The sequence below is a fragment of the Marmota flaviventris genome, chromosome 4, assembly GCF_047511675.1.
Source record: "Marmota flaviventris isolate mMarFla1 chromosome 4, mMarFla1.hap1, whole genome shotgun sequence".
NCBI classification, from domain to species: Eukaryota; Metazoa; Chordata; class Mammalia; order Rodentia; family Sciuridae; genus Marmota; species Marmota flaviventris.
This window is the reverse complement of record NC_092501.1, coordinates 69,017,954-69,045,579: the sequence shown is the minus strand read 5'-3', so window position 1 is coordinate 69,045,579 and position 27,626 is coordinate 69,017,954. Positions and strand designations below refer to the sequence as shown.

Genomic DNA, 27,626 nt, shown 5'->3' with positions numbered 1-27,626 from the left:
CCTATGAGCAACCCTAAGATCAAGAGCTGAGTGAACGCCAAGTCTTCTGCTGGTGGTTCCCTTCAATTGGCCAAGGCTCCTGCACTCAGGCAGGAGCTACCAACTCTTAGTTCCAGGTTCGGTTCAAGTCTTCTCCAACCTTCCCAGGTTGAACTCCAGGAAAGCTGAGGAAGGAGCAATCGGATTCTCAGGGTCCTCACCTGAACTGAGCTTGCCAGACAACCGCGGAAACACCCCGGGAGGGGAAATGCCCGTTTGTGCAACAAACCCTGACTCTCCCCTCTCAGGCCTACCCAACCCCCACCTCGCCCCGCCCCGCCCCGCGCAGGCCAAGTTGCTGAATCAATGGAGCCCTCCCTCGGGCGTTCCCCAGCAAAACTTCCCTTCTTCTTGACCCTAGGGGTTTTCTTTAGGTCGTAACTCCTGTCTCAAAAGAAACGGAGTACAGGTGTTCAAAGACGCTTCTGGGAAGAGAGGGAAACAGTTTGAGAACAACTTCGCCGGCGCACCGGGGCGGGCCCTGGCCGAGCACACACCTGGACGCCAGCCAGAGCTCGAGGTGCGGCTCTCCTGGCCGTCACGTCTCCCAGGGCGGGTGACTCGCTCTGCTCCGAGTTGGAGAGGCCCTTTCACTTCGGCGAATTGCTCGACAGCCATGCCCAGGATCTGGGTTCTCCTGCCTCTGGTGATCCCTCTCCCGCTGGGGTGGGGCTTCTCCCGGCTTAGCCCCGGAGCGCGCGCTGGGGGGCGGGGGCGGAACCTACCCGAGAGCTGCAGCGGCGGCAGGTCACCGGTGCTTGGGAATTGGGGCTCGGCGGCCAGCGCGTGCTGCGGGCAGTAGACTAACTAGCTCCGGGTGGTCAAGAAGCCCGGGGACTTGCTTTTCTTGGGGCTTGCTGGGTAGTGCTGAGCCGCAGAGCAGGCGGCGCACCGCCAACGCTTTGCGGGTTGCGGGTGGGGGGCTGCTGTGCTTGACGAAAACTTGGACGTGGGAGGCGGTCAGGGTTGGAGGCAGGGCCCGGGAGACTTTGATGTCGCTGGAGGAGTACCCCGGCCAGGGGTAAGAGGAGATCTTCTGGATTTGTCGTGCAGTGGCAAGCCAAAGGTCCGTTTCGTGACGGGTGGGATCGCGCGCGAGAGCGCTGGATGCCTGGGGCGACGGGGAGCGGTACTGCTAGTTTTCTGACAGTTCTCAAACTTAGGGAGCGAGTCAGTCTTAGGCAGTGGTTCTTGGTGAGTCTTCGGAAGGCACCGTTTGTTTCTTTTGAAAAAGTTATGTCGGACCGAATACGCTTCTGGAGGTTTGTTTTCCTCCTTTTTGCAACACAGGAAAAAGAAACTTATGTTGCTTCCCTTCCGGGAAACTCCTCTCCTTAAGACTGTTAGTCACTGTCTCAGCGGGTTCTGTTGTTGTTTTTCTACCTTCTTTTCCTCTTACCCTACCTCAGCTAGCACTGTCACCATAGTTTCTGAAAGCTCAAGGCTTCTTGCCAGGGTGACACAGCCCACTGAACAAGGTTAACTGGCCAGAAGCCTCTTTTAGAGAGTCTCTTGCTCAGAAAATGCCAGCTTGATGATTGCAAATCTAAGGGACTTGGTCCCAAGAGGTTCATTTGAGTTCTGAGAGTCAATGGATTATTGTATTGGGCCCAAACGAAGTCCTGGACACAGTGATAGGAATGTTTACAAATATGATCTCAAGTCGGTTTTATGGAAGCCTCATCTTCAGTTACAGAAGGTGAAATGGTGTCAGAGAGCTTAAATAATCCACCTCAGATCACACAGCAGAGCTGAGCTTGAATTTAGATCTAATTCCAATACATGGGCAATTTGCTGATTGCAACTGACTCCTAGAACACATTAAATATAGAAAGGAAAAGTTTGTGTGTCTGAGACCACTTTGTGACCAGAAGAAAAAAAAAATACCCCCTAGTTTTTTCAAAAATAATGTGCAATATTTAGGCTCCTTTAGAAATTTCCTTAGAGAAAATTTAAGATTAAAATTGAGAAATCAATTATACAGCCTCAGAGTATAATCCTCCTAAGTACTCCACAGTTACAGTGTTGGTTGCCTTGACAGTTTCCCAGTTTTTGGACAGGAGTATTAGCAAAGTGTAAGAAAATTGTCAAGGCCTGGAGGTACGTGTATTTAACTTATCTACAGTTATATATTTACTAAGTGATGCATGTCTGAAGCACCAAGGAAACTGCTTTTCCAAAAGAGTGCACACATTCATGCATATGCATACATTTCTTTACATATGATACAATAATATATATAACATTAAAATTAACTAAAACATTTATTATGTATTTATTTAAGAAATTATGGTTTATTAAATAGTGTTATAAATGCAGATGAATAGAATTTAAAAGTCAGAAAACCCTATCATAACCTATATAATCATTGTTTATATCTTGTTGTATACTTTCCATTTTCCCTTTTAATATGACTTTTTAAAATTTGCAGAACATGGCCTTGTGCCCACTGCCTGCCCAACATCACATCTGTGTTCTTTAAGAAGTTTCCACATTGCTGTGTCCCCTTGTGTTTTTCCAGAAAAAATGCTTTTTCTACCTCCCTACTTGGTAGTGCTTTATAAGTCGTAGCAATAAGTAAAATGGAGGCAAAATGTTCGTTACATGGAACACGGAAGCAAATTTTGTTTAATTGGGTTAAGAAACTGGGAGAAGATGTGACAGCTCGGAGCTGTTTTATTTTCTCCTTTCCTCTCTGCTTCCCTTCCCTCTCCCTATCCTTGTAGAATTAATTTTTTCTGTCGTAGTTTCTGGGTGGATTTTTTTATGGCACTTACAGTAATTAAGTTTGAAATTCCAAAACATTTACAAATTTCTAAAGGAGAAAGAAAAAGTCGAAATAATTTTTTTTTTTTTTTTTGAAAAATACCTTTGGATACTGTGTGAGTTTTGTTTTTGTAAGGTGGTGGTTGTTGTTTTTAAAATAGTGCATGGTTCAAAGAGCTGTTTTGGGGGAAAAAAAGAACAGTTAATTAATTTATAATTTAATAATTTTCCTTAAAGCAGTCCAAAAAGCATGCGATGGGCTGCATGATGTCTCTACTTTTATTTTTTTTTTTTTTAATGGATTTTTACTTATCACAAAGGACTTAAAAAGTTTTATGAATACAGTAAAATGATGAAATGTAAATCAAAATGTTAACAGTTAGTATGGAAAATATGTTCATATATAATAACATGATTGAGAGGCAAAAAGTAAGTTGATACTTGAGAGACCATCAGGGGCCCCAGTGATAGCTAGTTCAACAGATGGAAAGTCCTTTACTGTCCATGACAGACACAGTTGTCACTCTTAGAGGTAAAGCATTTAATTTGAAAAAATGTTTTATTTTTTGCACTGAGTTTAGAGGGGAAAAAGGTGAGACAGAGGCAAAGAAAAACCATGATTTGGATATTGTCTCTGAGTAAGTCTCTTTGGGTCAGTGGACAAGTAATTTACTTGTTAACAATCTGAGAGTGGAAGTGTCAGTATTTCAAAAGAATCTGTGAAAGCTATGGAATCTTCATAGCTGATCACTACAGCACAACTGTCAGTTGGAGAGAATCACCATTTTCTGAGATAATCAGAAACCTGAATAAGGAAATCCCCCCCATTGAAAACCCCTACTAACTTAAGTGCTTTTGGTGAATCATCTTGGGTCCCAAAAGTCCCTTCATGAGCACATGTTTTCTAATAGGTTCTAAAGTCCACAGCAACTTGAAACAAAATTTAGGATAGGGAATCATCAATTCCTTCTTGTTAAGTAGGTAAATATAAAAACAAATAATCAGATGAAGTGAAACAAAAAGTAAATACTGAAATAATAAAGTCACTCGTTTTAGATTTATTCAAATCTATTTTTTGTTTTATTTATAACACCCCAGCCTTGTCTATACCTGCACATAATTACATGTATAATCAGTGCTATTTATATTCTGCTTATTATCATTTTGCATATATGCAAACCATTGTTTCTTTTAATTTTTATTTGATATGTTGTTGAGTTGTGATTACTGAATTTTACTTAAAATTATTATTTAATTTTATTTTACTTATTATTTTTATTAATAATTTCTTATAAAGAAAACATGTCTTACCATAATGGTATACATATCAGCAGATGGACTCAGCCCTTTGAGGTGACCAAGCTTACTGCAGGTTATGTTAAGCTGTAGACTGGGATAAACTTCCAAAATTGGAATAAACTTGTTATTAGATTTATGAATGACAGGCTGTTCTTTGGTCCAGTTATGTAGTGTTATAAATATATAAATAAGGTATATACTTATTCACCTGTATATTCTGTGAGACTATAAAAATTTAAGATGTGAGAAACACAGACACTTGATTTTTCAGGCAGAGATCTTGAAAAAAGAAACCAAAAAAACCCCAGGAGAGACAGAGGAAAGAAAGAGAGAAAGAACACACAAGCTCAGAGTTAAGGCCTTTAACTCCTTGCAGAAGAAACTTTGATGGTTAGTTGTTCTTACAGCAGGGTCTTTGGTCCCATTAAGCTGTTTTTTTTTTTTTTTTTTTTTCATATGCATGCTGAAAAATCTAGGCCTGATTTTAAAAATTGGGCCTATACATACAGGAGGACAAATATCATGTGATGTGAGTTACATGTAGAATCCAAAAAAGTTGAACTCATAGAAGTAGAGAGTAGTAAGATGATTATCAGGGGCTGTCAGAGGAAAGTGGCTGGAGAGATGTTGGTCAAATAATACCAGTTTTTAGTTAGGATGAATGGATTTAGACAGGATGAATAAATTTGAGACATCTTATCACAAAGAAAAACCATTAGTATGTGAGCTAATACAGATTTTAAGCAGCTCGATTTAGTCATTCCATAATGTATATGTATTTTAGAACATGTTGGATATATAAATATGTATAATTTTTGTTCATTATGTTTTTGTTGAGCCCACATTGTGTCGACACATAAGTATGTACATATGCATTTACTTATTTATTTTTAATATTTGTTGCCACCATTTAAATGTTAGGGCTTTTGGTTTCTCTTGAAAACCTGAAGATCTGAGCGGATATAACACATTGTCTCTGTTTCCCTGAAGCTCAGTAATGGCTGCCCCTTGGATCCGGGTGGAGTGTTGCAGTTGGACAAGCCCGTTCCACTCCTTGTTGTCTATTATATCTGGCTACTTCTGTATTACCTGAGACATTTAAGGCCTCTGAGACTCCTGTTTAGGACTTTGTAGCCTTCCCATTACCTGTTTTCTCTGCTCAAAATGACTTCTTTCTTGAGTTATTTTTGGAAAGATCATTAATTCTCCCTGAAAAGCCACATTCTGATTTGTAGGTGCAAAACACAGATGCTGTTAAGTCTGTAAACTCTTTATCTTCCTCACAAATAAATGTAGTAGCCTACTAACCTCAGATTTTCCTTCCTTTACGTGAATATTGCCAGGGATAGATGTTGAAGATGATCATTAGAAGGGCCTGTTCTCAGAGATCCTGATTCCTTGTTGGGTCTGTGGTGTGATATAAGGTTTTTTTGTTTGTTTGTTTTGTTTTGTTTTAAGATGTTGATGCATCTTTATTTTATTCATTTATTTATATGTGGTGCTGAGAATCGAACCTAGTGCTTCACACATGCTAGGCAAGTGTTTTTACCACTGAACCACAACTCCAGCCCCAGGTATTTCTTATTTTTTTAATGCATCAATCATTGTTTGATTCTAATGTCTGACAGATTTTTTAAAAAATATTTTTAGTTGTAGATGGATACAATGTCTTTATTTTTTTAATTTAGTTTTTTTATGTGGTGCTGGGGATCAAACCCAGTGCTTCATGCATGCTTGGCAAGCACTCTACCACTGAGACACAACACCATCCCCTTTCTGATAGATTTTGAGAATGATTTTTTTAGCATCAAACTTGAAATCTAATCCCAGGTGAAATTCCTAGGTTCTTTAATTTAATTTAATTTAATTTTTTGCATGGTCAGTCATGGACCTAAACAGTTATTTCTGCTGCCTCAGTACATCTGAATTCTCCAGGAACTGCTTTAAAAAGAAAGAAGATGTCCCTGGGATAGGATTAACTTTTGTTTTTATTTTAGACATTTTGAAAAAAGTAAAAACAAATGAAATGGAATTTTACTTATCTCTTTCATGTAAAAATTTATTTTATTTTTTTCAGTTTTCAATAATATAATAGTATATAAAAAGGCATTATTCTTTATTTTTTACAAAAATATATTGGAGATCATTAAAACCTTGACATTGAATTGTGTAATGATGCCTTTTTAAAAAAAAAAAAAAGAAATTGCTCATAGTCTTTTTAAAAAAAATATATATATATTTTTAGTTGTAGAAGGACATAATACCTTTATTTGATTTTTATGTGGTGCTGAGGATCAAACCCAGTGCCTCAGGCGTGCTAGGCAAGCACTCTTCCACTGAGCCACAACCCCAGCCCTCAGAGTCTTTTTTTTTTTTTTAGAATTTCTTTTTCTTTAAGTATTGATAAGTAACTAAAGTCTAATTAGCAAGCAAGTAGAATTAGTTAGTGGAACTTTATATCTTGCTTCATTTTTGTCATTAGTAGTAGAGGTTTCAACCAGAATAGCAGGGCTAATAGGTCTGGTAAGAAGTAGTTCTAGTTCTTCTCAGTCCCTGAAAATTTAGTTTCTGTATACCATAAGAAATTTGTTCTCTTACCTGGTTAACTCTGCTTCTCATCATTTCAGATGAGAAGTCCTTGGGCTCAGCTATGCATGATCCCAAGTTTGTAGGTACCATTGACACCCTTCACATCGAGAATCTGAGGATTGAAGAGGCTGTATTGGTTCTTATATTAGTGTACCAGGGCTACCATAACAAAGAACCTCACATGGGTGGCTTAAACAAAAGAAATTCATTATTTCAGTTCTGGATTCTGGAAAGTCTTGAGATCAAGGCTTCACCAAGGTTAGTTCCTTCTGAGGGCCACAAAGGAACCATCTGTCCCAGGCCTCTGTCCTTGGCTTATATATGACTTCTCTTAGTCCTTGAACATGACCCTGTGTTAGCCTGTGCTCAGATTTTCTCTTCAAAAAAGGGCACCAGTCACATTGGATTAGGGCTCACTGTGCTCGCCTCATTTTAACTTAATCATCTCTGTAAAGACCCCATCTCCAAAAGTAGTCATATTTTGAGGGAGTAGGCCAACATCCATGAATTTGGGGGTGGGGCACAATTCGGCTCACAAGTCTTGACTCTCTAGAGCTAGCTGTGTAACCACAGGCCAGTCACTGCGCTGGCATGAAGCATCCTTCTGTCAGAGAGGGGGGCTTAAAGACATCACTTTCAGAACCCTTCTTCCCTAAAACTAAAATGAGATACCACATTTTGGTTCACATTTTGAAGATCTTAGGAATTAGCTAACGGCTTTGCTGGTGTCAACAAAACTTTTAAATTTTTAGAAATTTCTCACTTTCTGTTTCTACCACTCACCCAAGTGCCTCTCTGCATTCTGTTACCTCTTAGTTGAATTCTGAAAGGCAATTTAAATGGTGAGTTCTTTTCCCTAGAACCCATCTGTTCTCATCAGTCTATTTGAAGTTCAGATCCAGGGGTTAAAATGGATTCTACTTAGAATTCGAGATGTCTAATGTTCAAATAATTCTACCTACAAGCATTTTAAAATAAGTTTTAAGCCAAGTATTTCATTATACTTGTCTATTAGGGTAAGTTATGCTTATTGAATAAGGTTCACTTTTCAAAACACTGGATTCAAATATGAGATAATATTTCTGGCATTTTAAAACAAACCTTCCAGAACGTACACATATAAATGAATGCTTTCCACCCCTCTCCCCCTCTGTGGGTAACTAACAACACCGTAATTATTATATGTTTTTTTTTTCCAAGCAGTTTATAAACCACACAAGAAAGTTAGTCCATGTGCTCTCTAAGGTGTAAAATTGGTTTTTAAGAAATGTGTCTATTTACTTATAGTGACATGATAGTACAAGATGCTAAGTTATAAACTACTTTTTACACATCTTGTTATTTCATTGGCAGCCCAGCAACTCAAGGGTTGTGTTTTTGACATGGGAATCTATGAGGATATGACTAATAAGGATTCTTTTCTGGTAAATATTCTTTAAGAAAAATAAAACAGTTTCAGCAGAGACAGAACTTACTGCCAGCTATAGTTACCAGTTTGTGATGATTTGTATAACTGAGCTTTCAATTTCGTAAATTAAACCATTCCCTTTAGTGTGAGACATCTTTTTGTCTAATAATTTTTCTTCCGAAATGAAACGGTTTCCTTCACTGTCAAGCAGGGTCTTATATTGAGTGATGGATGACATAATCTTAGTGGACTAAGGGGAAATAAAATAGCCCTGATCACGCTTATTTAAGGAAAAGTTATATTCACCTAAACAAAAGTCGATATTTAAGATGTCTGATTTAGTGAAATCATCGAATTTCTAAAGATACTTGAGGAAAATTAAATTTGTGTGAATGAATAAATGCTACTAGTTCAAATTTTAGAATTTTTTCCCACCTTCCAAATGCTGGGTAAGCTTTTATTTTAGGTTCACTACCATTATCATCCATTATTATTTCTTACTGAAAAAGAAAAACAGATGATAATTCAATACAGATCTTTAGGCTTAACACAATCTGGTTACCACTGAAGTTATACCTTTTGATTTTTGTTATTGTACGATGAACACATGTCCACTGTAATAAGAAACAGATGAGTTAAGCAAAACAAAGGAACAAAGTTATCCTTAGTCTTAATTATTAAGGAATTAAAAACATCTCAAATTCAGTGTGTTAAAAGCTGGTTTCCTGATGAGACTTTTTTTTTTTTTTTAATATCCTTTTTGTTAACCTTGCACTTTTTTCAGTTCCTAACCTTCTAGTGTTGAATTGACTAGACCACTGTTATTACCCTCTTCAAGACAGGAAAACTTCCTACAGTTGGCTGAGCACTGTGTTCTTGTGGAAGAAACTGCCTCCTGGCTTTTGGTTAGAAATAAAACCCTGTTCCCCACGATTTCTATGGAACTTGCTGCTGCCTGGCTATGTCAGGACAAACCGTTCGATGACTGAGCTCAGTAGTGAGAAATTTCACTGACCATGCCAGGCGTGTGTTTGCTCATTCTTACCATTCAGAGGGCTGCCATTTCCCACCACTGCTTTACATTAAGGTTTTTCACCACTACTTTACATTAAGTTTTTTCATGTTTGTTTTGAACTTCAGTAAGAGCAAGGTGTGTGTATGTGGTGTATGTGTTTTAGCTTCTTTTTTTTTCTTTCTCAAATCCTAGCTCATCCTTCTACAAATTGTCACCACTGACTCTTTGGAGTCATCCTTAATGAGAGTCTGTTTTTCCCAGTGACTGTAAGGAAGGAAGATAGATCTCCCATAGGCAGATAGGATTAAGGCCTCAGAGAAGGAAAGGATGGGGCGGGGGGACATCATGCCAACCTGGAAGGAGACATTGGGTCTGGAGAATGTCCTTTGACTAGCTACTCCTTGTCAGCTCTAACCACAATGACTTCCTAGTTAGAAAAACTGTTTCTGTTCCTCACAGCTTTGACCGCCCTTCCTTAGTTACCTCACCTTTACCCCTAGCAATGGCAACCACAAAGCAGACCCCTACCCAAAGCACTTTCTCTCCCCAACAGACAAGTCAACCCAAAGGTTGGATCCATCCTCTTAATTATGCAAATAAAGAATTGAAATCATGCACCTCTGATTGGCTTATTAAACTTGGAGCTGGAAGAGCTTGTTTGATCCATGCTGGCATCCCTCACCACACCAACCACCGGTGCTGGACCATCAGATAAGTCTTGAAAAGCCCCTAGACCACAGAGACCCAGGAGCATCCCCCTTGTGGGGTCCCTTCCCTTTGGGAGTTCTGCTTTTATTACTCTACTAACTCTTGTCACTTTACTCTCATCCTTGTGTCCATGGGTTTCATGCCTCAAATTCCCAAGACGAGGAACACAACTATCCATATTCCATGTTACAATAACAGGAACAAATTCTCATGTGTCCTTATTTCTAGGAGGGCTCAAAGGCAGCAGGTGCAAAGATTCTGGTATGGGATGGTTTCCAGTTTCGACATCCTGTTTGTTCATTCCAGAGCCCCACCCTTGCTACCAGTGCTCTGATGGTCTTAGCTATTCCCAGAAATAGCACTCAATTGGAGGGATGAAGACAAACTCAGTTTCTTCCCAAGATGTGATCGGGGCTGGCCAGATTTCCATTTCCTGCCAGTCAGAGCCCTGGCTTTGGGGGGATCCTGCTACGATTTTCCCAGACTAAATAACTTGGAGTTGACTTCTGATCCTCAAGAGAAATGCTTCCAAACATCTCCATTTTCCCCAACATCCCTTTGTTTGGAAGGTTCATTATACAATTAACAGGCAGGCTTTTTGCCAATGATTATCTGACAACAATTGTGTTGTTTATGTGCCTAGATGAAGTAAAAGTCATTGGGAAACTAGCTCACAAACTTGAAACGGAGCCCAGACTTGGGCCAAATATATGGTGCTGGAGTCTTTCCTCAGGCTTTCATACTTTTGGGTTTTTGAATAAGTCATTGTTGTACTCTGTGCTCAGCTTCAACTATAAAAAGGACAGTAGTAACTCCTCCTACGCAGATTTACTGTAGCTATGAAGAGGTGATATATGTGAGTGAACTTTGTAAAAGGCCAGACAAATGCCACGAAGGAATGTGAATGGGGGTTGGTCATCTCACTTAGCATTTTCATGAATGACTCAGAAAGAGAGAAATAAATTTTCTCATTTGCACAAGATATTAAAATACTGTAGGTAACAGAAGACTCAAGTTACAATGAACTTACATTTAGAGCCATTTAAAAAATCTGCCTTGAAGCTGAATAGAGGCCATGGTCTCCTTCTGCTCTGTCATTCCAGGATTCTATGTGATGGCAGTATCTATGGATACAGAAGGCTGTATGGTCCTACTGTGGCCTTGAATATCAAATGTTAATTATCTGAGTGGATCAGGAAACCTTTATATTTATTTCCTTTAGTATCTCCTAGTGAAGCTTTTGCTGAGAAGTTTGGGTTTTTCCTTACTTGGGCCATGCCCTGGAAAGCCTTTCCAACCACCTCGCTCCCCCTTGCACGTTTGTAAAGTCACTGCCAAAGTGTCTTCTTGCTCATTGGCATTCCCAGACTACTCTTTCTGAAACAGCATCGTCCCATTCAAAATTCTTCATGCCCCTAATCCTCCTTTACTCACTTAAATAGCATTTCTCTCTCCCTGACCTGTTGTGTATCTCTTTTTTTCCCACCATATGTCTTTACATAATGGTTATTTTGTGTGTCAACTTGGCTGGGCCACCCCACTCAGATATATGGGTAAACATTATTCTGGATGTATTGTGGAGATGTTTTTTGGACGAGATTAACATAAATTGGAGTAAAGCTGATAGCCCTGCATAATGTAGGTGGACCTTAACCAACTAGTTGAAGGCCTAAGTAGAACAAAGACTGGCTGCCTCACTAACATGAGCCAGAAATATTTCTGCTAGCAGTCTGTCTCTGGACTTGATTTCTTGGCTGCAGTTCTTTCCTGACTACTGGCCTACACTATCAGATTTCTGGCTCACTGAGCTTTCACAATCATGTGATCCAGTTCCTTAAGATAAATCTCATCTCTCCCTGACCCTCTCTGTCAACACACACACACACACACACACACACAACCTGAACAAAACACCCTGATTTCATATAAACTCGGAAAGGCTTAAAATGAATTTGCTTAACTAATTTGCTAATGGCTTAGCTAATATTCTGGATGATGTGATCAAGATTTCTCTGACTTAAAGAAATGTTATGATGGATATTTAAAATAATTTTTATTCTTCATTATTTTTCCATGTGGTTACCATTTTCCTTAGTTTATGTACCTTTCAGACCTTAGATTTAACCCATTTTCCTGCCTTTTCTGGAGTAAAGCTGATAACCTTCCATAATGTAGGTGAGTCTCATCCAAACAATTGATTTTTAGTTAATACACTGTTAAAGCATTACTCAGTCTCCTGGATATTGGATAAAATTTGCATACCAAAGAGCATAGGGCTCTATTACACACACACACACACACACACACACACACACAATTAATTGGGCATTAACGTTGAGTGCTTTTGACTTGTCAATCTGGGAATCTGGGCTGGCCCAGTTCCTATAAATCCCATCCCTTTGAGTTTAAATTTGTGTCATCTTGTTTCTAATTAGAAACCAGAATTGAAAGAGAAGGAAAGCAAGTAATAGCTCACCAGTAACTTTATTCTTCACAATAACAAAGGTGGCTGGCAATAGAAAAGAATTGCTCCTGTTCAGTTTGCAAGAAGACTCACTGATCTCTTTTATCTCCTAATGAATTTTTATATTATTTAAAAATTTTCATGAGCTCCAATGTCTGGAATGCTGATTAGTTAATATAATTAATTCTTAGCCATTAATTAGAACCTGGGGGTAGTTATAGAATAAGGAGTCTTAAAAATGTAGACAAATTTCATTTGAAAGCCTCTCCCATCTCAGTGATTAACACTTTGGTACACCTCCAATCACATTACTGTTTCCTAGAGTGCCCAATTCTGTTACCTAGCTATGATTCTGTGATATAAAAGAGGGATTAATATTAGCAGGATAACAGCATGACCTTTTGTGGCAGAGAAAGAAAGGAGAATTGTTATCCTAAAAAGAGAGACTGAGGTCAATAATGCTATTTTGTTCAAAACTGCATGTTTGTTGTGTTTTAGAAAAAAGATCATAGATTTATGTTTTAAAACATAAAAGCCCCGGACTTGAGGTTGTGTACTACAGTGTTTACTTGGGTTCAAGGCCTTGGGTTTAATTCCTACAATAAATAAATAAATATAAATATAAATATAAATATAAATAAAATGCAGGTATTGGCCTGGAGATGTAGATTCAGTGGTAGAGTGTTTGGCATGTGTGGGGCCTGAGGTTCTTCTGCTTTTGGAAACTTGATATTAATTTTCCATTGTAATCAAAGTTAGTTACCTTTGTGTTTTCCAAGCTCGGCTCAACAAAAGTGTTAGATTTGGCAGTGGTTTGGTGGGAAAGCCAGCATATTTAGTACCATTCTTTTCATCTGTGTGCCAATTCCAACTGTTCCTTACATTGAATTGTTCATAACTGGAAAGTCAGCTATATTCTATGTTAAGTCCAGAGTACAGGGGGAAGAAAGATATGGTAGAAGTTAATTGACAAATCTGAGCTCTCCTTTTGCTAGTAAGTGATATGACCCTGGACATGTCAACCATTTCCTTGATATTTTGGTGTCATTTTCCCTCTTGGAAAGTCTGGATGTTAGAAATGCATCTTAAGACACATCCATCCCAGGAGGAAATGTGGGCCACCGCATCTCTTCACCCCTCCTTATCTTCTCAGTCATAAGTCCTGTGGTATCCTGTGGTCTGAATGGGATGATGCCAGTTTAAGTGATGAAGGAAAAAGGGCTGAGAGGGAAGTTGTGACTTTTTGGTAGCCAGTGTTATGGCTCTGCCATATAATAGGGGGAAAAAAGACACACAGGAAAGCTATGAAAATGATCTTGAGAAAACAAAGTTCAAAACTAACAGCAAAATGACTGGTAATAGAACTTACTTACTATATGTAAGATGAATGATTTTTTAAAATTATGTTTAGAGAAAAAAATAGGAAACCCAAAGAAGGATCAGAGCAGGGGGTGTTTTTATTATTTTATAAACTATATAATATTTATATATAATATATATATATATATATATATATATATATATATATATATATATACATACACATTTTTTCCTCTTCATGTTCCTAAGGAACTCCACTCTATAGCTAGCTAAGTTTGACACAATGTCACTTAGAGTTATGAGTGTTTGTTTGAAGGAGAAAGGAATCAAAGGAAATCAAATGTTGGTTCTCTATAAAGAAAAGACTGTTTTCCAGAACAAAGATAAAGAATATACTTTTGGTTTTAATGAAATATTTATTGTATGCTTGGATGGATAACAAATGAAGATTTAATCATAAACCATTGATTCTGCATTAGTATATAAGAAGGGAAGAAATTGCCATTCTGTAGGCTAAGTAGTAGGTTTGATAGAAATTATCACTTCTTATTGTCATAACAACCCTTTTAAGATAGAAAATACTATTCTCACTTAGCAGATGAAGAAATCAAGTATCAGAGCAGTTATGTGACTTGCCTAAAGTCACAGTTCTGGTGGCAGAACTAGGATTCAAACCACTGACATTTTGAAATTTCTTTTTTCCCATTGCATTATGCTATCCGTCACTGCAACTTTATGATAGTCACAATAATATCAGTGTTTAGTATGCACCTATTTATGATGCACCCCGTTCTGTGGTAAGAGCTTTAAATGCATGATTCTGTTTAATTATTTCAGCAGATGTATGAGAATAGATTATTTCTACTGTGTGGATAAGGAAACAATGTAAGTTCTTTATCCATGGCACAGGGCAGTGTAAGTAGGAGCTAGTGCTTACTTTTGAGCACAGCTCTGGTTCCTCCCATGCATGACACTGTTTTTTGTGTGGCTTAGAAACCTTGGCTTGAGCTGTATGCAGGTGGTGTGCTCCTTTTTCAGTGATTATTGAGCAGGAGGGTGGGGCCCCAACATTGAGTCTGCCTCTGCACAGCAGACCCAATCATTTGGCTCAGTGACACTCATTTCCCAAGTTATTTGTTTCAGAAATCAATAAATTCTCTTCATGTTTTTCTTTTACAGATACTTCCCTTTATTGTTGGATCATTGCCCAAAAATATCAGTGCCCGAGCGACTGAGGTGTGGGACTTGAGGGAGAATGTTACAAAAGCTGAGACTCAGTGCTCAGAAGGCCTGCATCATGGAGGCCAGTTCTGCTGTCAGCTGTGTCCTCCTGGTAGGTCACACAAAATATTCAGAGATCGGAATGAAAATCAGGGTGAGGGGTAGCATCGGTAATAATGAATCCGTTATCTTTACAAGTTTTGATTACCCTTTAGCGTTATAATATTACTGGAGGAATATACCAATTATGAAATTATTTTCAAAAGATCAGCTTTATTTGCCTTTATCAAACTTGTTTGGGGGCTGGGGATGTGGCTCAAGTGGTAGCGCGCTCGCCTGGCATGCGTGCGGCCCAGGTTCGATCCTCAGCACCACATACAAACAAAGATGTTGTGTCTGCCGAAAAAAACTAAAATAAATAAATAAATATTAAAAAAAAAAAAAACTTGTTTGATATGATTATGATTAAGTGAAAATTTTACAAATTTACAAATTATGTGTACCCCCAAAATGGGAGATTTGTCTATTTAGCTCCATTTCTCATGAGCAAAAGAGGATTTATTTGTGGGTATTAAAGCTTATCATTTAAAACTGACTAGGATATATTATAACAATAGTGAAGCTCTGAAAGCAAGGGACTCTCACCCTTATAGGCTATGTCTCACACTTCCCCTCAGTCAGGTCTCTAAGAAGACTGTTAGTCCTGGCACTGAAGCCTGCAAAATATATTTGCATTTGCAGCTGAATAACTAGATGAACTAGAAATGTAACGGACACAAATCAATAAGTTTTAAAAGTCACTATTTTGAAATGCAAATCAATTTCATATCGGAAATCCTTCAAACACTAGCAAATTAGAAGCTAAGCCAGATGTAATTGCACAAACTTTTTTTTTCCAACTTAGAGTTGATTACTAGTACATTACAGGTGTGGATCTTTCTCAACTGTGGATCTTTCTCATCTTTCTGTATTGTGAAGACAGGAAGGTATAGGAAAGCAATACATGGGTTTGTGTGATTTATGCAACAGATTAATAGGGCCAGAAAAAATTGTAGTAGATCTGTAGTAGGACTTGTTGGTCTCCCAGGATTCCCACACTACCAGTGCAAAGCAGGCATCAGTCAGGTATGTGAAAAGATTCTCTAAGAGTCCCCCTTAGCTTCCAGTTCAGATTTGGAAAAACATCCCTTATAATACAACTGACTTATACTTAACGCCCTTTTATATTTACCCTTTTCCAACAGGAATGAAAAATGGCTTCTTAACTTTCTTATAACTTGCTGAACAGGATCAGTTTTCCCTATGAATTGGAATATGTTCACAGTTTTAAAATCTAAAACAAAAGTTAAAATAAAAAATAGTATGCTTTGTATATATATCAGTCTGTCAAGAATTTTTGCCTTTTTGCTTTGTTTTATTTTCCTTTAAGAAGGGATCTCAGCCCTTGTGAGTTAGCTTATGGGATGAGAACTCATTCTACCACTATAGGAATGTTAATGATACAAACTTATATAAGAAATAAAGTTGAATGTACAGGTCAAAAATTTAAAAATGTTTAGAACCACTGACACACTAATTTATAGAAAATGCCTTAAGAAAATAGTAAAAAATAAAGAAAAGTATTGAATGCATGGCATTTCACTGTGATACCCAATGATGTGGGATTGCTTAAGTGACTTCTGGATATTTAAAGAAGTAGTTTTCTGCCAATCAAAGTCAAAGTACAGCAGAATTTCTGATATATTTCTAATATAGTCCTTAATTGTATAAATCCCCTTTCATGATTGCCAACTAGCTTGCTGACTGGATAAACTGCTTCTCTCTGCTCTTTCCTCTAATGATCCTAGGTGGCATCAAATACAGGATAAACACTCTTTTCACTTTTATTCACTGTTATTGAATTTTTGGCTTATCAGTATTCAAGTTGCTTCCAAATCTGTTTGTATTCATTGTTACTATGATTTTAATGTAATTTAATTAATTTATATAAATCAATGTATTATTAATACTGAGAAAATATAAGTTTATCTCTAGGAAAACTTGGTTGAATTTTTTGGAGAATTTCAGGCATTCAGACAGACTATTGGTGTACTTAAGCTTTCATTTTAGCACTAAAGAAGGGAGGAAGGAGAGAAAGGAAGGAAGACAAAGAAGGAAATAACCAACAGGTGATACATTATGGGTATGACAAGCGATAAAGCATCTGGAATTCTAATGTGTTTGTACAGTGTCACACAATTAGAAAATGATTACATAGTGATTCTTTATAAATTACAATAAAATGCAGTATTTTTTAATGATTCCATATGTGAATTAACACTTTTGATCAAAAAGTCCCAGTCATATTGTCATATCCAGTAAGGATTCTGTAGTTTGTTACTTTCACACTACACACACACACACACACACACACACCTGTTACACATACATATGCTCACATATGAATATATGTGTGTGTGTTTATATGCATAGCAGAACAACAAAATAATATCTCAAGGTAGTTGATATATAAGTGCTTTCATATGTCCTTTTCCCAAACTTTTTATAATAATTATGTATCATTATACTCAGAAAATAATGTGTTATACATTTTTTGGGGGGGACAGTCACTAATTTTTCATCTAAAAAAATTTGTGTCCTGGCTCGGTGGCGCATGCCTGTAATCCCAGCAGCTGGGGAGGCTGAGACAGGAAGATCATGAGTTCATAGCCAGCATCAGCAACTTAGCGAGGCACTAAGGAAGTCAGTGAGACCCTGTCTCTAAATAAAATACAAAATGGGGCTGGGGATGTGGCTCAGTGGTCAAGTGCCCCTGAGTTCAATCCCCAGTACCAAAAGAAAAAAAAAATTAATTTGTATACTTTGGAGCAAAGAATATGTGAGTTCTTATATCTCCTATTACACTGTGCTAGGCACATTCCATGACAGTTCATGGAAGAGAGAAATTCATTTGGAAATCAGTATAATACGACTCACAGGAAACACAGTTGTTATTTCACTGTGTTCCTTAGGATGCTGCCTCGATGTTACCTAGCCCCGATGCCCTGTGTTTGAATTCTATTCTGGGTTTCCATGATTTGCTTATTTTTTTTTATATTGACAGACTGTTGTTTTTGTTTACTAAAATATCATATATATATTTACATTTCATAATTTGCTTATAGTAAATATATTTTTTAATCAATAAGAATGTTATAAAGTTATTAATAAAGTCACGTACTTAGGAAACAGTGTAAATTATTTTTGCTGTATATGTGAGTGGAGTGGATTAGACTTTGTGTATCTTTTAAAATTAGTTCTACCATTAATAATTAGTCACTAGTGATGCTTTTCTGTTTATATTTTCTGTCTCTTTCTTCTTCATTCTCTGTCCCCTTATGTTAATCTAGTTTTACCCATAGCACTTGTCATCCCTGGACTTCACATATTCATTTACACATTGTCTGCCTGGGAAGGTGAAAGTCTTGCAATGAAGGCTTTGACTTATTTCTTACAGCATTTCCAGCTCCTAGAAACTGCCTCTTACACAACAGGCATTTAATAAGCTCTTGTTAAATGTGTGAATTTCCCAGAAAATATTGTTGCGTAATGCTTAGTATTATCAATGCCATGCTTTATTTTTAATGTAAATTAAAGGAAACCGGAATATTATTTAAAACTGTTTGCATTAAGATAACAACCCTGATAATAAATTTTGTTATCAATATGTTTATGCTTGTCCAGCAAATTGGACTTTATTCCTGGATGGAAACAGAGTAGAAAGAAAAGGGAGAGAGGAGGAAACTGAGCATTAACTATACAGAACAGATGCATTCTAATAACAATGTAAGAGAAGGATTATTATCTCCATCCTATGCATGACACAATTTTGGCTTAGAGAGACTAAACACTTTGTTATAGATTTTATAGGTACTAAAGATTTGACCAAGGTCTTTGGAACGTCTAATGTCCTTTCCCTAAAACTACATTATCTCTTATTAGGATTTGTGGACTTTTCAAAGTAAAATAAGAAATTAGAACAAAATTAATTCAGTAATCTCTGTAGCCAGTGACAGCCATTTTGCTCTGAGTATCTCCCAGGCTTCTCCCCTTTCCAAGAAATTAGTTGGCAAAAGAATTTCTTTAAGTGCATTTGATCATTCTCACCTCTCTTCTACTTTTTTAAAAAAAATATTGTTTTTAGTTGTTGGTAGATCTTTATTTATTTATTTATGTATGGTGCTGAGAACCCAGTGCCTCACACATGCTAGGCATGTGCTCTACTGCTGAGCCACAATCCCAGACCATCTCCCACTTTTTATATGCTCTTATTCTTAATTATCTTGTTTCTCTAGGCATATTCCTTTACTCATTCTTTTAGCTTTTGTCTTAGAAGACTTTCTCACTCACAACTGACTTTTTAATAATAATCTTCTCCCCATTGTATTTATATATCATTAGCTTAAATGCCCCTACAACATTTTAGGAGTGTTTTATTGTCAGCTTTTTTTTTTTTTTTTTTTTTTGCTACTGTGACTAAAAGAACCAGACTGGAACAATTGTTGAGGAGAAGGAGAAGTTTATTTGAGGGCCTATAGTTTTAGAGGTCTCAGTCCACAGCCAGCCAGCCAGCTCCATTCCTTTGCTGAACATCATGGTGGAAGAGTGTGGCAGAGGAAAGTGGCTCATGTAATGATCAGAAAGCAGAGACTCTGCAGCTAGATACAAAACAAATACTCCAAAGGCATGCATCCAATGACCTACCTCCTCCAGCCACACCCTACCCACATTCAGTTAACACTCAATTAATCCGTATTAGGGGATGAATTCACTGATTGGTTTAAGGATCTCATAAGCCAATCATTTCTCCTCTAAACCTTCTTGCATTGTCTCACACATGAGGTGACACCTCACATCCAAGCCATAATAATTCCTGTGCACTCCCCATGCTGTTACATAGCCACCTTACCTTCAAATACTTGATTTTTTTCCCCCTGCTCAGGTACAAGAAAAGATGCTGACTGCACAGCCAATGGGGGAAAGCCAATATGTGTGCCCTGCCAAGAAGGGAAGGAGTATACAGATAATGAACATTATTCTCCTAAATGCAGAAGATGTAAGTTTTGTGATGGAGGACTTGGTAAGTGTCTTAGGAAGCAATAAAAAGAGTCCAAACCTGGTACTTCATGTAGAACCATTTATAGTACAGTTTGAGATTGGCCCCTCTTCTGATATGATGTTGACACACAGGAAGGTGCAGAATGAGGCTGGCTGGAGCAATGCAGGACCAAGTACTGAGCTAAAATTCACTGGTCTGGACATTTGTGGGTCAACTCTCAGCAGTTCTCTCAGATGAAGGCAAATGACTAAATATCAAATCAAAGGATTCATCATCTCCAGTCAAAACCACAGAAACTATTTTTATCCTGCCTTGATTTTTGCTTGTATAATGGTCTTTATTCATGGCCAGAAAGAGCTTAGAAGTCTATAGACTCAAGGGCAGAGAAACCCAAAATGTGGGTAGCATATTCCCCTATCTTTGGAGATCTGATTTGTCTTGATAATTCCACTTGGGGGACCTGAATTTTTATGGATATCTCAATCTCTTCTGAGGGAGCAGAGTAAAATGTAACAGAAGGACTCCTAGTTTTATTTGATATCAAAAACCCGCTGGACAAAAAGCTTTTCTTTTCCCTATTTAGGCTGTAAAGCAAGGTTTCTCAACCCTGGCTGTGTGTGTGAGAATTGCCCAAGGAGCTATTAAAAATGCCAGTGCTTAGGTCTCACTTACAGCAATTAAATCAGAATCTCTTAAGTGATGGCCTTGGCTTTGGTCTATTTAGACATTCTCAATTCCAACAAGCTCTGAGTATTGATTATACTGCTAGTCCTTGGGCTTTTTTCTTAGTAGCAAGGGTCTAGGCTAGAGGAAGAGAGGAACCATCTAACCAATGGCAGGATGATCTTGGTTGCTGGATTGTTTGTTCACTTAAAACTTTGTTGGCTATTTTAACCTGTGGGTATTTGTGTTGCTATTTAACATTACCTATGTTACTAAAGGCTTGATGATATAACTATTGATCTTAGCAGTGGATCTCAAAAATCCATGCCGCCCTTGATCATTATTTTCATAGTTCATTTATAACTAGCTGCTATAATTAATATTTTCCAAACTGAATTTCTAGGCTTAGAAGTGGAAACAAATTGTACCCAGACCCAGAATACCAAGTGCAGATGTAAACTGAACTTTTATTGTGAAACTGCTCTCTGTGAACACTGTGACCCGTGCACCACGTAAGTTTTAGTCTTTCAGTGATGAAAATATTAGACGTACCCTAATAAAGAATGTCTTCCTAGAGAAAAGCCCACACTGACCAAGACTCAAGGTTCTGGTTTTGTTTCTCCTTCCAAGCAACTAGATGACCACTGACTCATTCAAACATGATTGAATACTTCCTGTGCCCTTAATTGCTAAAGATGATGATGTAAACTGGGTCTCTGTCAGTGTTTGACTTATGAAGAAAATTCCACTTGAGCCTCTTGACTCTCCTTATCACCCCTTGATTCCAAGAATGGCAACCCAAAGAAGCTAGTTGAATAGCTTCCCTAAGCAATATCCTGAGCATTGTCTACTCTCTAGGCATTTTAATGTTTTATGATACTTTTTTGAAATTTATCTTGGTAGTTCATTTTTTAAAAGATAGTTTATTTTAAGGTCTGGTATTTTAAGAGTTCGGTTTATTGTCAGTTTGAAGTTTGTTTGTCTATTTCATCTTCCCTTGTATGCCAATATTTTATCTTCCTTTAACTTTGGTATCTTAAAACAAAGTAACTCTTGGTGTTTTTTTCATCCAAACACCCAAAATCATGTTATTAACTTGCACTTCGTTTTTAGATGATAATCTAGATATATTTGGGAAAAAATATTTCTCAGAGACATAAAGATGAATAAAATGGCCCCAAATATACACGTTCCATTGAAAATGATGAAGGAATCAACCCAGGCTTTCTGAATTTCTCGTGTATTTTTTTCTAGGTGTGAACATGGAATCACTGAGAGATGTACACCCACTAGCAATACCAAATGCAAAAAAGAAAGTAATGATTCTTTTTGTTTTTATATTCTCCTCTCTCCCATCCTCACCATTAAATATGAAGAAAAACTAATTGATTTTAATTATTTAAGAGTACAATATTTTGTTTAACCTTAAAAATTGCTTGTTTTCATATAAAATGTTCAATGTTTCCAGCTACAGGTTTCAATTATAACTGGCTGTGGTTCCTCCTGCTACTGCTACTCCCGATTATAGCTTTTGGTAAGTTCTTAGTTTGTTCAAACTATAAATTTGAATTTTTGCCCACAAGAATTTTTCTCTGTCTTCTAACTGTAAGAAAGCTACCAAGTGTAGCTCTGTTGTATCGGTGATCTCCTGCTACTGAACATACTCCTGAAAGCTAATAAGAACAGATGATACCTTCTGCTGCTATTTCTGATGAACAGTTTTAGGGAATTGAGTGGTATTCCCATCCTCCTTCTAAGCAAGGGTTCTCTGCAGTAATAGCTAAAAATCAGAAGTAATCCTTCACTATTCGTTAAGTTTTTCCTATGAGTTAAGAAAACACAAAAGCAAGGGCCATCCTTGGAACAAAATTGAAAGGACACTTGATAAACTGATCCCTTTTTGTACCTCCTGAACCTTGACCAAGCTGTTTTTTTTTTTTAAATTAACATTTCTCCTACTTCACTTAAAATATGATGGCAACACGTTTTATGCAAGGATCATTTATTAAAGTTAGCAGATAAGCCCCAGATTGGATATAATCATAATTAGTTTGGAAGATAGCTTTAACCATTTAAAATACAGGGTCATACCATCTTCCAGTAACTCAGAATTATCACACTTTTCCTTCTTTTTTGGAACAAGTCACTGCTTCTTCAACTAAAATATGATTTTTGTCTTAGCTTTAGAGGTTGTTTAGCTAAAAATACGTAATTGGTGTTTAAACAGTTATACTTAGGGACATACAGATTCCTTTCTTCCATCTCATAATAACTTCAAGGAAAAACTTATTGAATGTGTATACCTGAGTTACTTATAAGTGTTATGTACTTGAACTTCTAGGCATTAAATGCCCTGCAACAGCAGGGTGATTTCAATTCCACATCCTATGGCTTCCGAGCCCTTCTGCTGTCATGCCACCCACCATACTGGAGAGGAAGGAAGTGGTGTGGCCGTAGAGTCAGTCAAAAGCCAACTTCATGTAAGGCCAGGGTGTGATAATTGGATGATTCAGTTAAGATGTGGCCTGTCTCTAGAACACTTGACTCAGTGGGGGTAAGTTTAGCACAGTGCCATTTCCTGTTGTGTTTGGCCACTTAAAGTTTCCGTGAATTTCTCTTTCTTCTTTTTTATATATTTTAGTGTGAAAGTATCTTCTCATGCTTTCTACCAGGCTAAGGTCTGAGTCTGATAGAAATTGCTTTGGTCTTTCAGGGATATACAGAATTTTTAAGTACCGCAGTACAAAACATGGTCACCATGAACTTCTACCCAACAATCGGGTAGGTGAATCAGATTTCTTTAAAAAATAGAGAAAGTAGTAATTCAGCTTTTTGATAGTTACTTTCTTTTAAACAAACATGTATTGTTTTAATGTGTATATGGGTTAGAACAGCATCAAATATTAGTTAAGATATGGTACCTAGTTTATAGATAAGCTTCTAGCGTCTTAAGAAGCAACAAAAGGGAGAGTGGAAGTGTGCTGTATGTGAATTGGAGGAAGGATGTGGTCAAGGTTCCTATTTCACGTTGGTGTCACCTCTGCAGGGAGACATCCTTTACCAAAGCCTGGATTTAGCCTGGGCAAAGAGATTGCTCTTAAAATCTATCACAAAAGCACATCCCGACTCTTTCCAGACAACTATTAAGCCAATCTCTAGTTGTTTCTTTTTCTAACATGGGGTCAAGACATTTCAAATAGCAAAACTATACATTGGGAAGAGAAAACAGTTCCTGTTAATTGAATAATGATGTTTTCATTTGAGGCAAGGGCTCAAAGGGAGTTAAGTTCTTTAAATCAATATGGTACATAAGAATTTCATTTTGAGCCATTTTTCTGCTGTTAAAAAATAGCTATAGTAAAGAAAATTTGAGAATGTTTATGTTTGTTGTTTACTTTAATGCATTTATATGGAAAATAATCTCATTTTATTTCATGGATTCCTTAGATTCCTTGTCTTTGTAAAAAATGAGCCAGTATTACTTAGTTTCTAGTGAGGCCAAAAGCTTTAAAAATTTGAATGATGAAAGAACCCTTCTTAATCACTTAGTCTAGTTTCCTAATTTTATATATCAGGCAAACGAATGTACTTTCTTCAGAATTAAGGAATTTGAAAGTGACATTTAGAATATTCTAAATATGTTTTTATTTGTCTCTTCCCCGCCTCCATTTTTTTTTTTTCTCCCCAGGAAATAGAGCCAATGAATTTCTCAGGTAAGACTTTATCATTGTATTTCTAAAAGATAGCTTCCTTTGCAGGAGTAGGCCAATTTTAGAATAAAGTCTTGCTAATTTCAGTAACATATTGTGGACTTTGCTACCCCTTGGGCTTACAGTTCTTGCTCACCATCAAGGGTTTATTCAGTAGTTCATTTAAATCTATAGCGCTCATTGTTAAAAATAAATCAGGTAGCAACAGAACATCACATTCTGAGAAATTGTTCCTTCAGAACCAGTTAGGTGTATTATAGCACCTCTGTTCAGAGTGACAATTAAATAGAATTGTAGACTCAGTTGTCTTTGTTGTACTCAATTCTGTAACAACATACCTGATGCTGTTTGGTTCTGTCATTTGACCTGGGTTTCACAGATAAAATGATCATAAACTTTTGGCCTATTCATTTAGGCTTGTGGCTCATTGATCTTCAATTTTGTGAGGGATATTAGAGTTGATGTCTTTTAAACCTCTTATTTCATACAGGAGGTAGGAAGAAACAGAGATGTTATGTGTCATGCCCTGATCAGAGAGCAAACTACTGGGGCCATAGCAGGAGCTGGAATTACAATTCAGAATTATTTTTATTTTTGTTTTTCCATAATCAGCCATTTGGGTCTCTAGGATTTTCCTGTATTGTTAATTATGGTAAGGGAAGGAATAAACATGATTTTCTGTAATGGGAATTTCATTTAAAAAAAAAAACAAATTTTCAGAGACTATATTCTATTTTTCAGATGTTGACCTGAGTAAATACATCATTAGTATTGCTGAAGAAATGACGATCAATCAAGTTAGAGAATTTGTTCGTAAGAATGGTATCAATGAAGCCAAGATAGATGAGATCAAGAATGACAATCCGCAAGATACAGCTGAGCAGAAAGTCCAACTGCTTCGTAACTGGTATCAATTTCATGGCAAGAAGAATGCATATAACACCTTAATTAAAAGTCTCCGAAAAGCCAATCTCTGTGCTCTGGCTGACAAAATTCAGGATTTTGTCCAGACAGACGTTGTTAGTGACCGTGAAAATTCAAGCTGCAGAAATGAAAATGAAAGACAAAGCTTGGCCCAGGGTGAAAAAGAGCTAACTCAGTTTTGAGTATGTACAGTCAACAAAGTAAAATCAGTGTGAAAAAGGTCTTGTGTAGCTAAAGGTTGTAAATATCAATTGACTTTTTATTGGGTGCATTATGTTTTTTCATTTGTGAGATCTGTAGAGCTATTCCTTTATGGAGTTCAAAGACCTTAGGATTCTTCCTTCAAGATGTTTAAGACAGGTGGGAAGACAGACATGCATGGTCAAGAGTAAATGCAGTGGCATGATAAACACCCAAAGAGAAGCCTGTACAAAGGGGAAAAGCTTAGGATTGTGCTGTAGCGTCTCACATGCAGTTCTGTCAGTGTGAATGTAGTTAGTGAATATTAGTATAAATGACTGCCCACTGCTGACCTCTTTCCACACATCAACAGAAACTGTGAACTTTTGCTGCCACATCAGTCACTGGAAAGACTGCTTTGCTTCTATATTACTTCTGTGTGATTCTGTGATGACTCTAGAGATCTTGCCATGTTTGTAAATTTTATTTACCACTCTGAGAGGAACATATTCAGACACAGCTTGCATATATATTTGAATGTACAATTTAATAAACTTATGCCTCAAAGATATTTGTGCAGATCACTGATACTCTGTGGTCCAATTTTCAGTTTTGAATTTGAATGGAAAATGCAGATTGGATTAAAGTTATTGAATATTTTCTATTTGTGTACCATTTTAATAGACAAAAATACTTGATTTCTTTTTCAGGTATCAAAAGCATTTTTAACAGATATATGTCACTAGACCCTTGCTACCTCCATTGCTGTCATCTTGGCAGCCCAGTACACTCTCAAATATGAAAGGACTGCCAAAGAAATATTTAATGACCCCATAAATCAAGACTGCCCTTAGCCTATCTAGCCTGGTCTGAAACAGACTCACTGTTCTTACAGGTGACAGCTTCATGGCATATCATGAGCCCATGTCTACTATCAAGGGTGGTAAGGTTTTTATTTTGTCCCTACTCTTCAGAATGTCCCCAAATTCCCCCTGTATTATTTTTGGCTACCAATACCTAGCAAAGATAAAAATGTTGTCAGGTTTTAGGAATTGCTCTTGTTATTGTCTGCAGATTCTCAAACAAGCTCCTTTGCCTACTGATAGTTGTTTATTTTTACATTAAAACATCTGTGAAAGTTTGTATTAAATATGAATTTTAATAAAGGATATTTATATTTCTACTTTAATAAAGGTTATTTTGTGATTATATAGATGTACAATGACCTGAAGATGGTTATAAACTGAAACAGGTACTTAGAATTACCTAAAGAGCTTCCATTGAGAGAGGATTCTTCCCCATTTAATGTTTGGAAATATAGGTTAAAATATTTAATTAAAGCAATGTTCTTGGATTTCTAGTTCTCTCTTTTTTGGTGGGGATTTACTTTTTGTTTTCCTTTTCTATAAATACTGTTTAGAGAAAGCTTCAAAGCTTTCTTTGATCACTTAGAAGGTACTTCCTTTTAATAAAGCCCCTTTAATAGCTAAATAATCCCTTCTGTATATTGCTATTGCCAAGAATACCTCTTTCAAACAGCACACAATAATTTGTTGGACAAGGTTACATTCAGACACCAAAATGAGGATAGGAAAGTACAAATTTGAAAGTGTAGGTTTTACTGGTAAGAAAGCTAATATTCCATTCTAGCTATTTGGTGACCACTGATTCTGTCTTAATCCTTAAATGAATTCCTTTTGTTTTTCATGTTGGCAAGAACACAATTTAAACATAGATGTCTCACACCACAGTAGCTGTTATATTAACCCTAAAGTTAGCTTAAACTTCATCACAAACTCAAATATAATAAGTATAATAGTAGCAATATTAAGGGAATGTGACTAATTCACTAGTAGCCATATCAGATAATTGAAGCTGACTTCCAGGATCTTATGAGTGGGGAATTTCTTTCCCTTCCTCAAAGTCTATATAATAAGAAATAATTTTCTTCTCCTAACATTGTCTTCTCTTTCCATCTCTCTTTTTAAGTTTGATTTTAATAGTATATTTAATTTAACCCAATATTCCCAAAGTATTAATATTTTAATGTGTAATCAGTAAATGAGATAGTTTACATTCTTTTTCTATACTAAGTCTTCAGAATCTTGTTTATGTTTTATTTATACCTTCAGGCACATTTTGGCTTGGACTACCCACATTTTACAGGGCCAATAGCTACATGTGGCTAGTGACTACCATATTCAATAGTTCTGGTTATATAT

The 27,626-nt window shown here is 37.0% G+C and overlaps 2 protein-coding genes across 2 annotated transcripts in view; one reads left to right on the top strand and one right to left on the bottom strand.

Moving 5' to 3' along the window:
• The window catches only part of Acta2 (actin alpha 2, smooth muscle), a 49,963-nt gene extending 48,653 nt beyond the window's left edge, over positions 1-1,310 (bottom strand). The window contains exon 1 of the mRNA XM_027949224.3: positions 765-1,310. The gene's annotated coding sequence lies outside the window, so the exon portion shown is untranslated. The remainder of the gene's footprint in view (positions 1-764) is intronic.
• On the top strand, positions 323-26,597 carry Fas (Fas cell surface death receptor). The gene is made up of 9 exons (XM_027949227.3): positions 323-685; positions 14,788-14,941; positions 19,811-19,948; positions 20,994-21,102; positions 21,845-21,906; positions 22,059-22,124; positions 23,304-23,371; positions 24,279-24,303; positions 25,042-26,597. Exons 1-9 carry the CDS (start codon positions 656-658, stop codon positions 25,404-25,406), a joined length of 1,017 nt encoding a protein of 338 aa, XP_027805028.1. The 5' UTR covers positions 323-655; the 3' UTR covers positions 25,407-26,597.
• The last annotated feature ends 1,029 nt before the right edge of the window (positions 26,598-27,626 follow it).

Excerpts from the sequence above, each read along its gene's own strand:
- Fas (XM_027949227.3), top strand. The coding sequence starts at position 656 with ATGCCCAGGATCTGGGTTCTCCTGCCTCTG. Across the intron at positions 21,907-22,058 it reads TACCAAATGCAAAAAAGAAA|CTACAGGTTTCAATTATAAC; the intron begins GTAATGATTCTT and ends CAATGTTTCCAG. Across the intron at positions 22,125-23,303 it reads ACTCCCGATTATAGCTTTTG|GGATATACAGAATTTTTAAG; the intron begins GTAAGTTCTTAG and ends TTGGTCTTTCAG.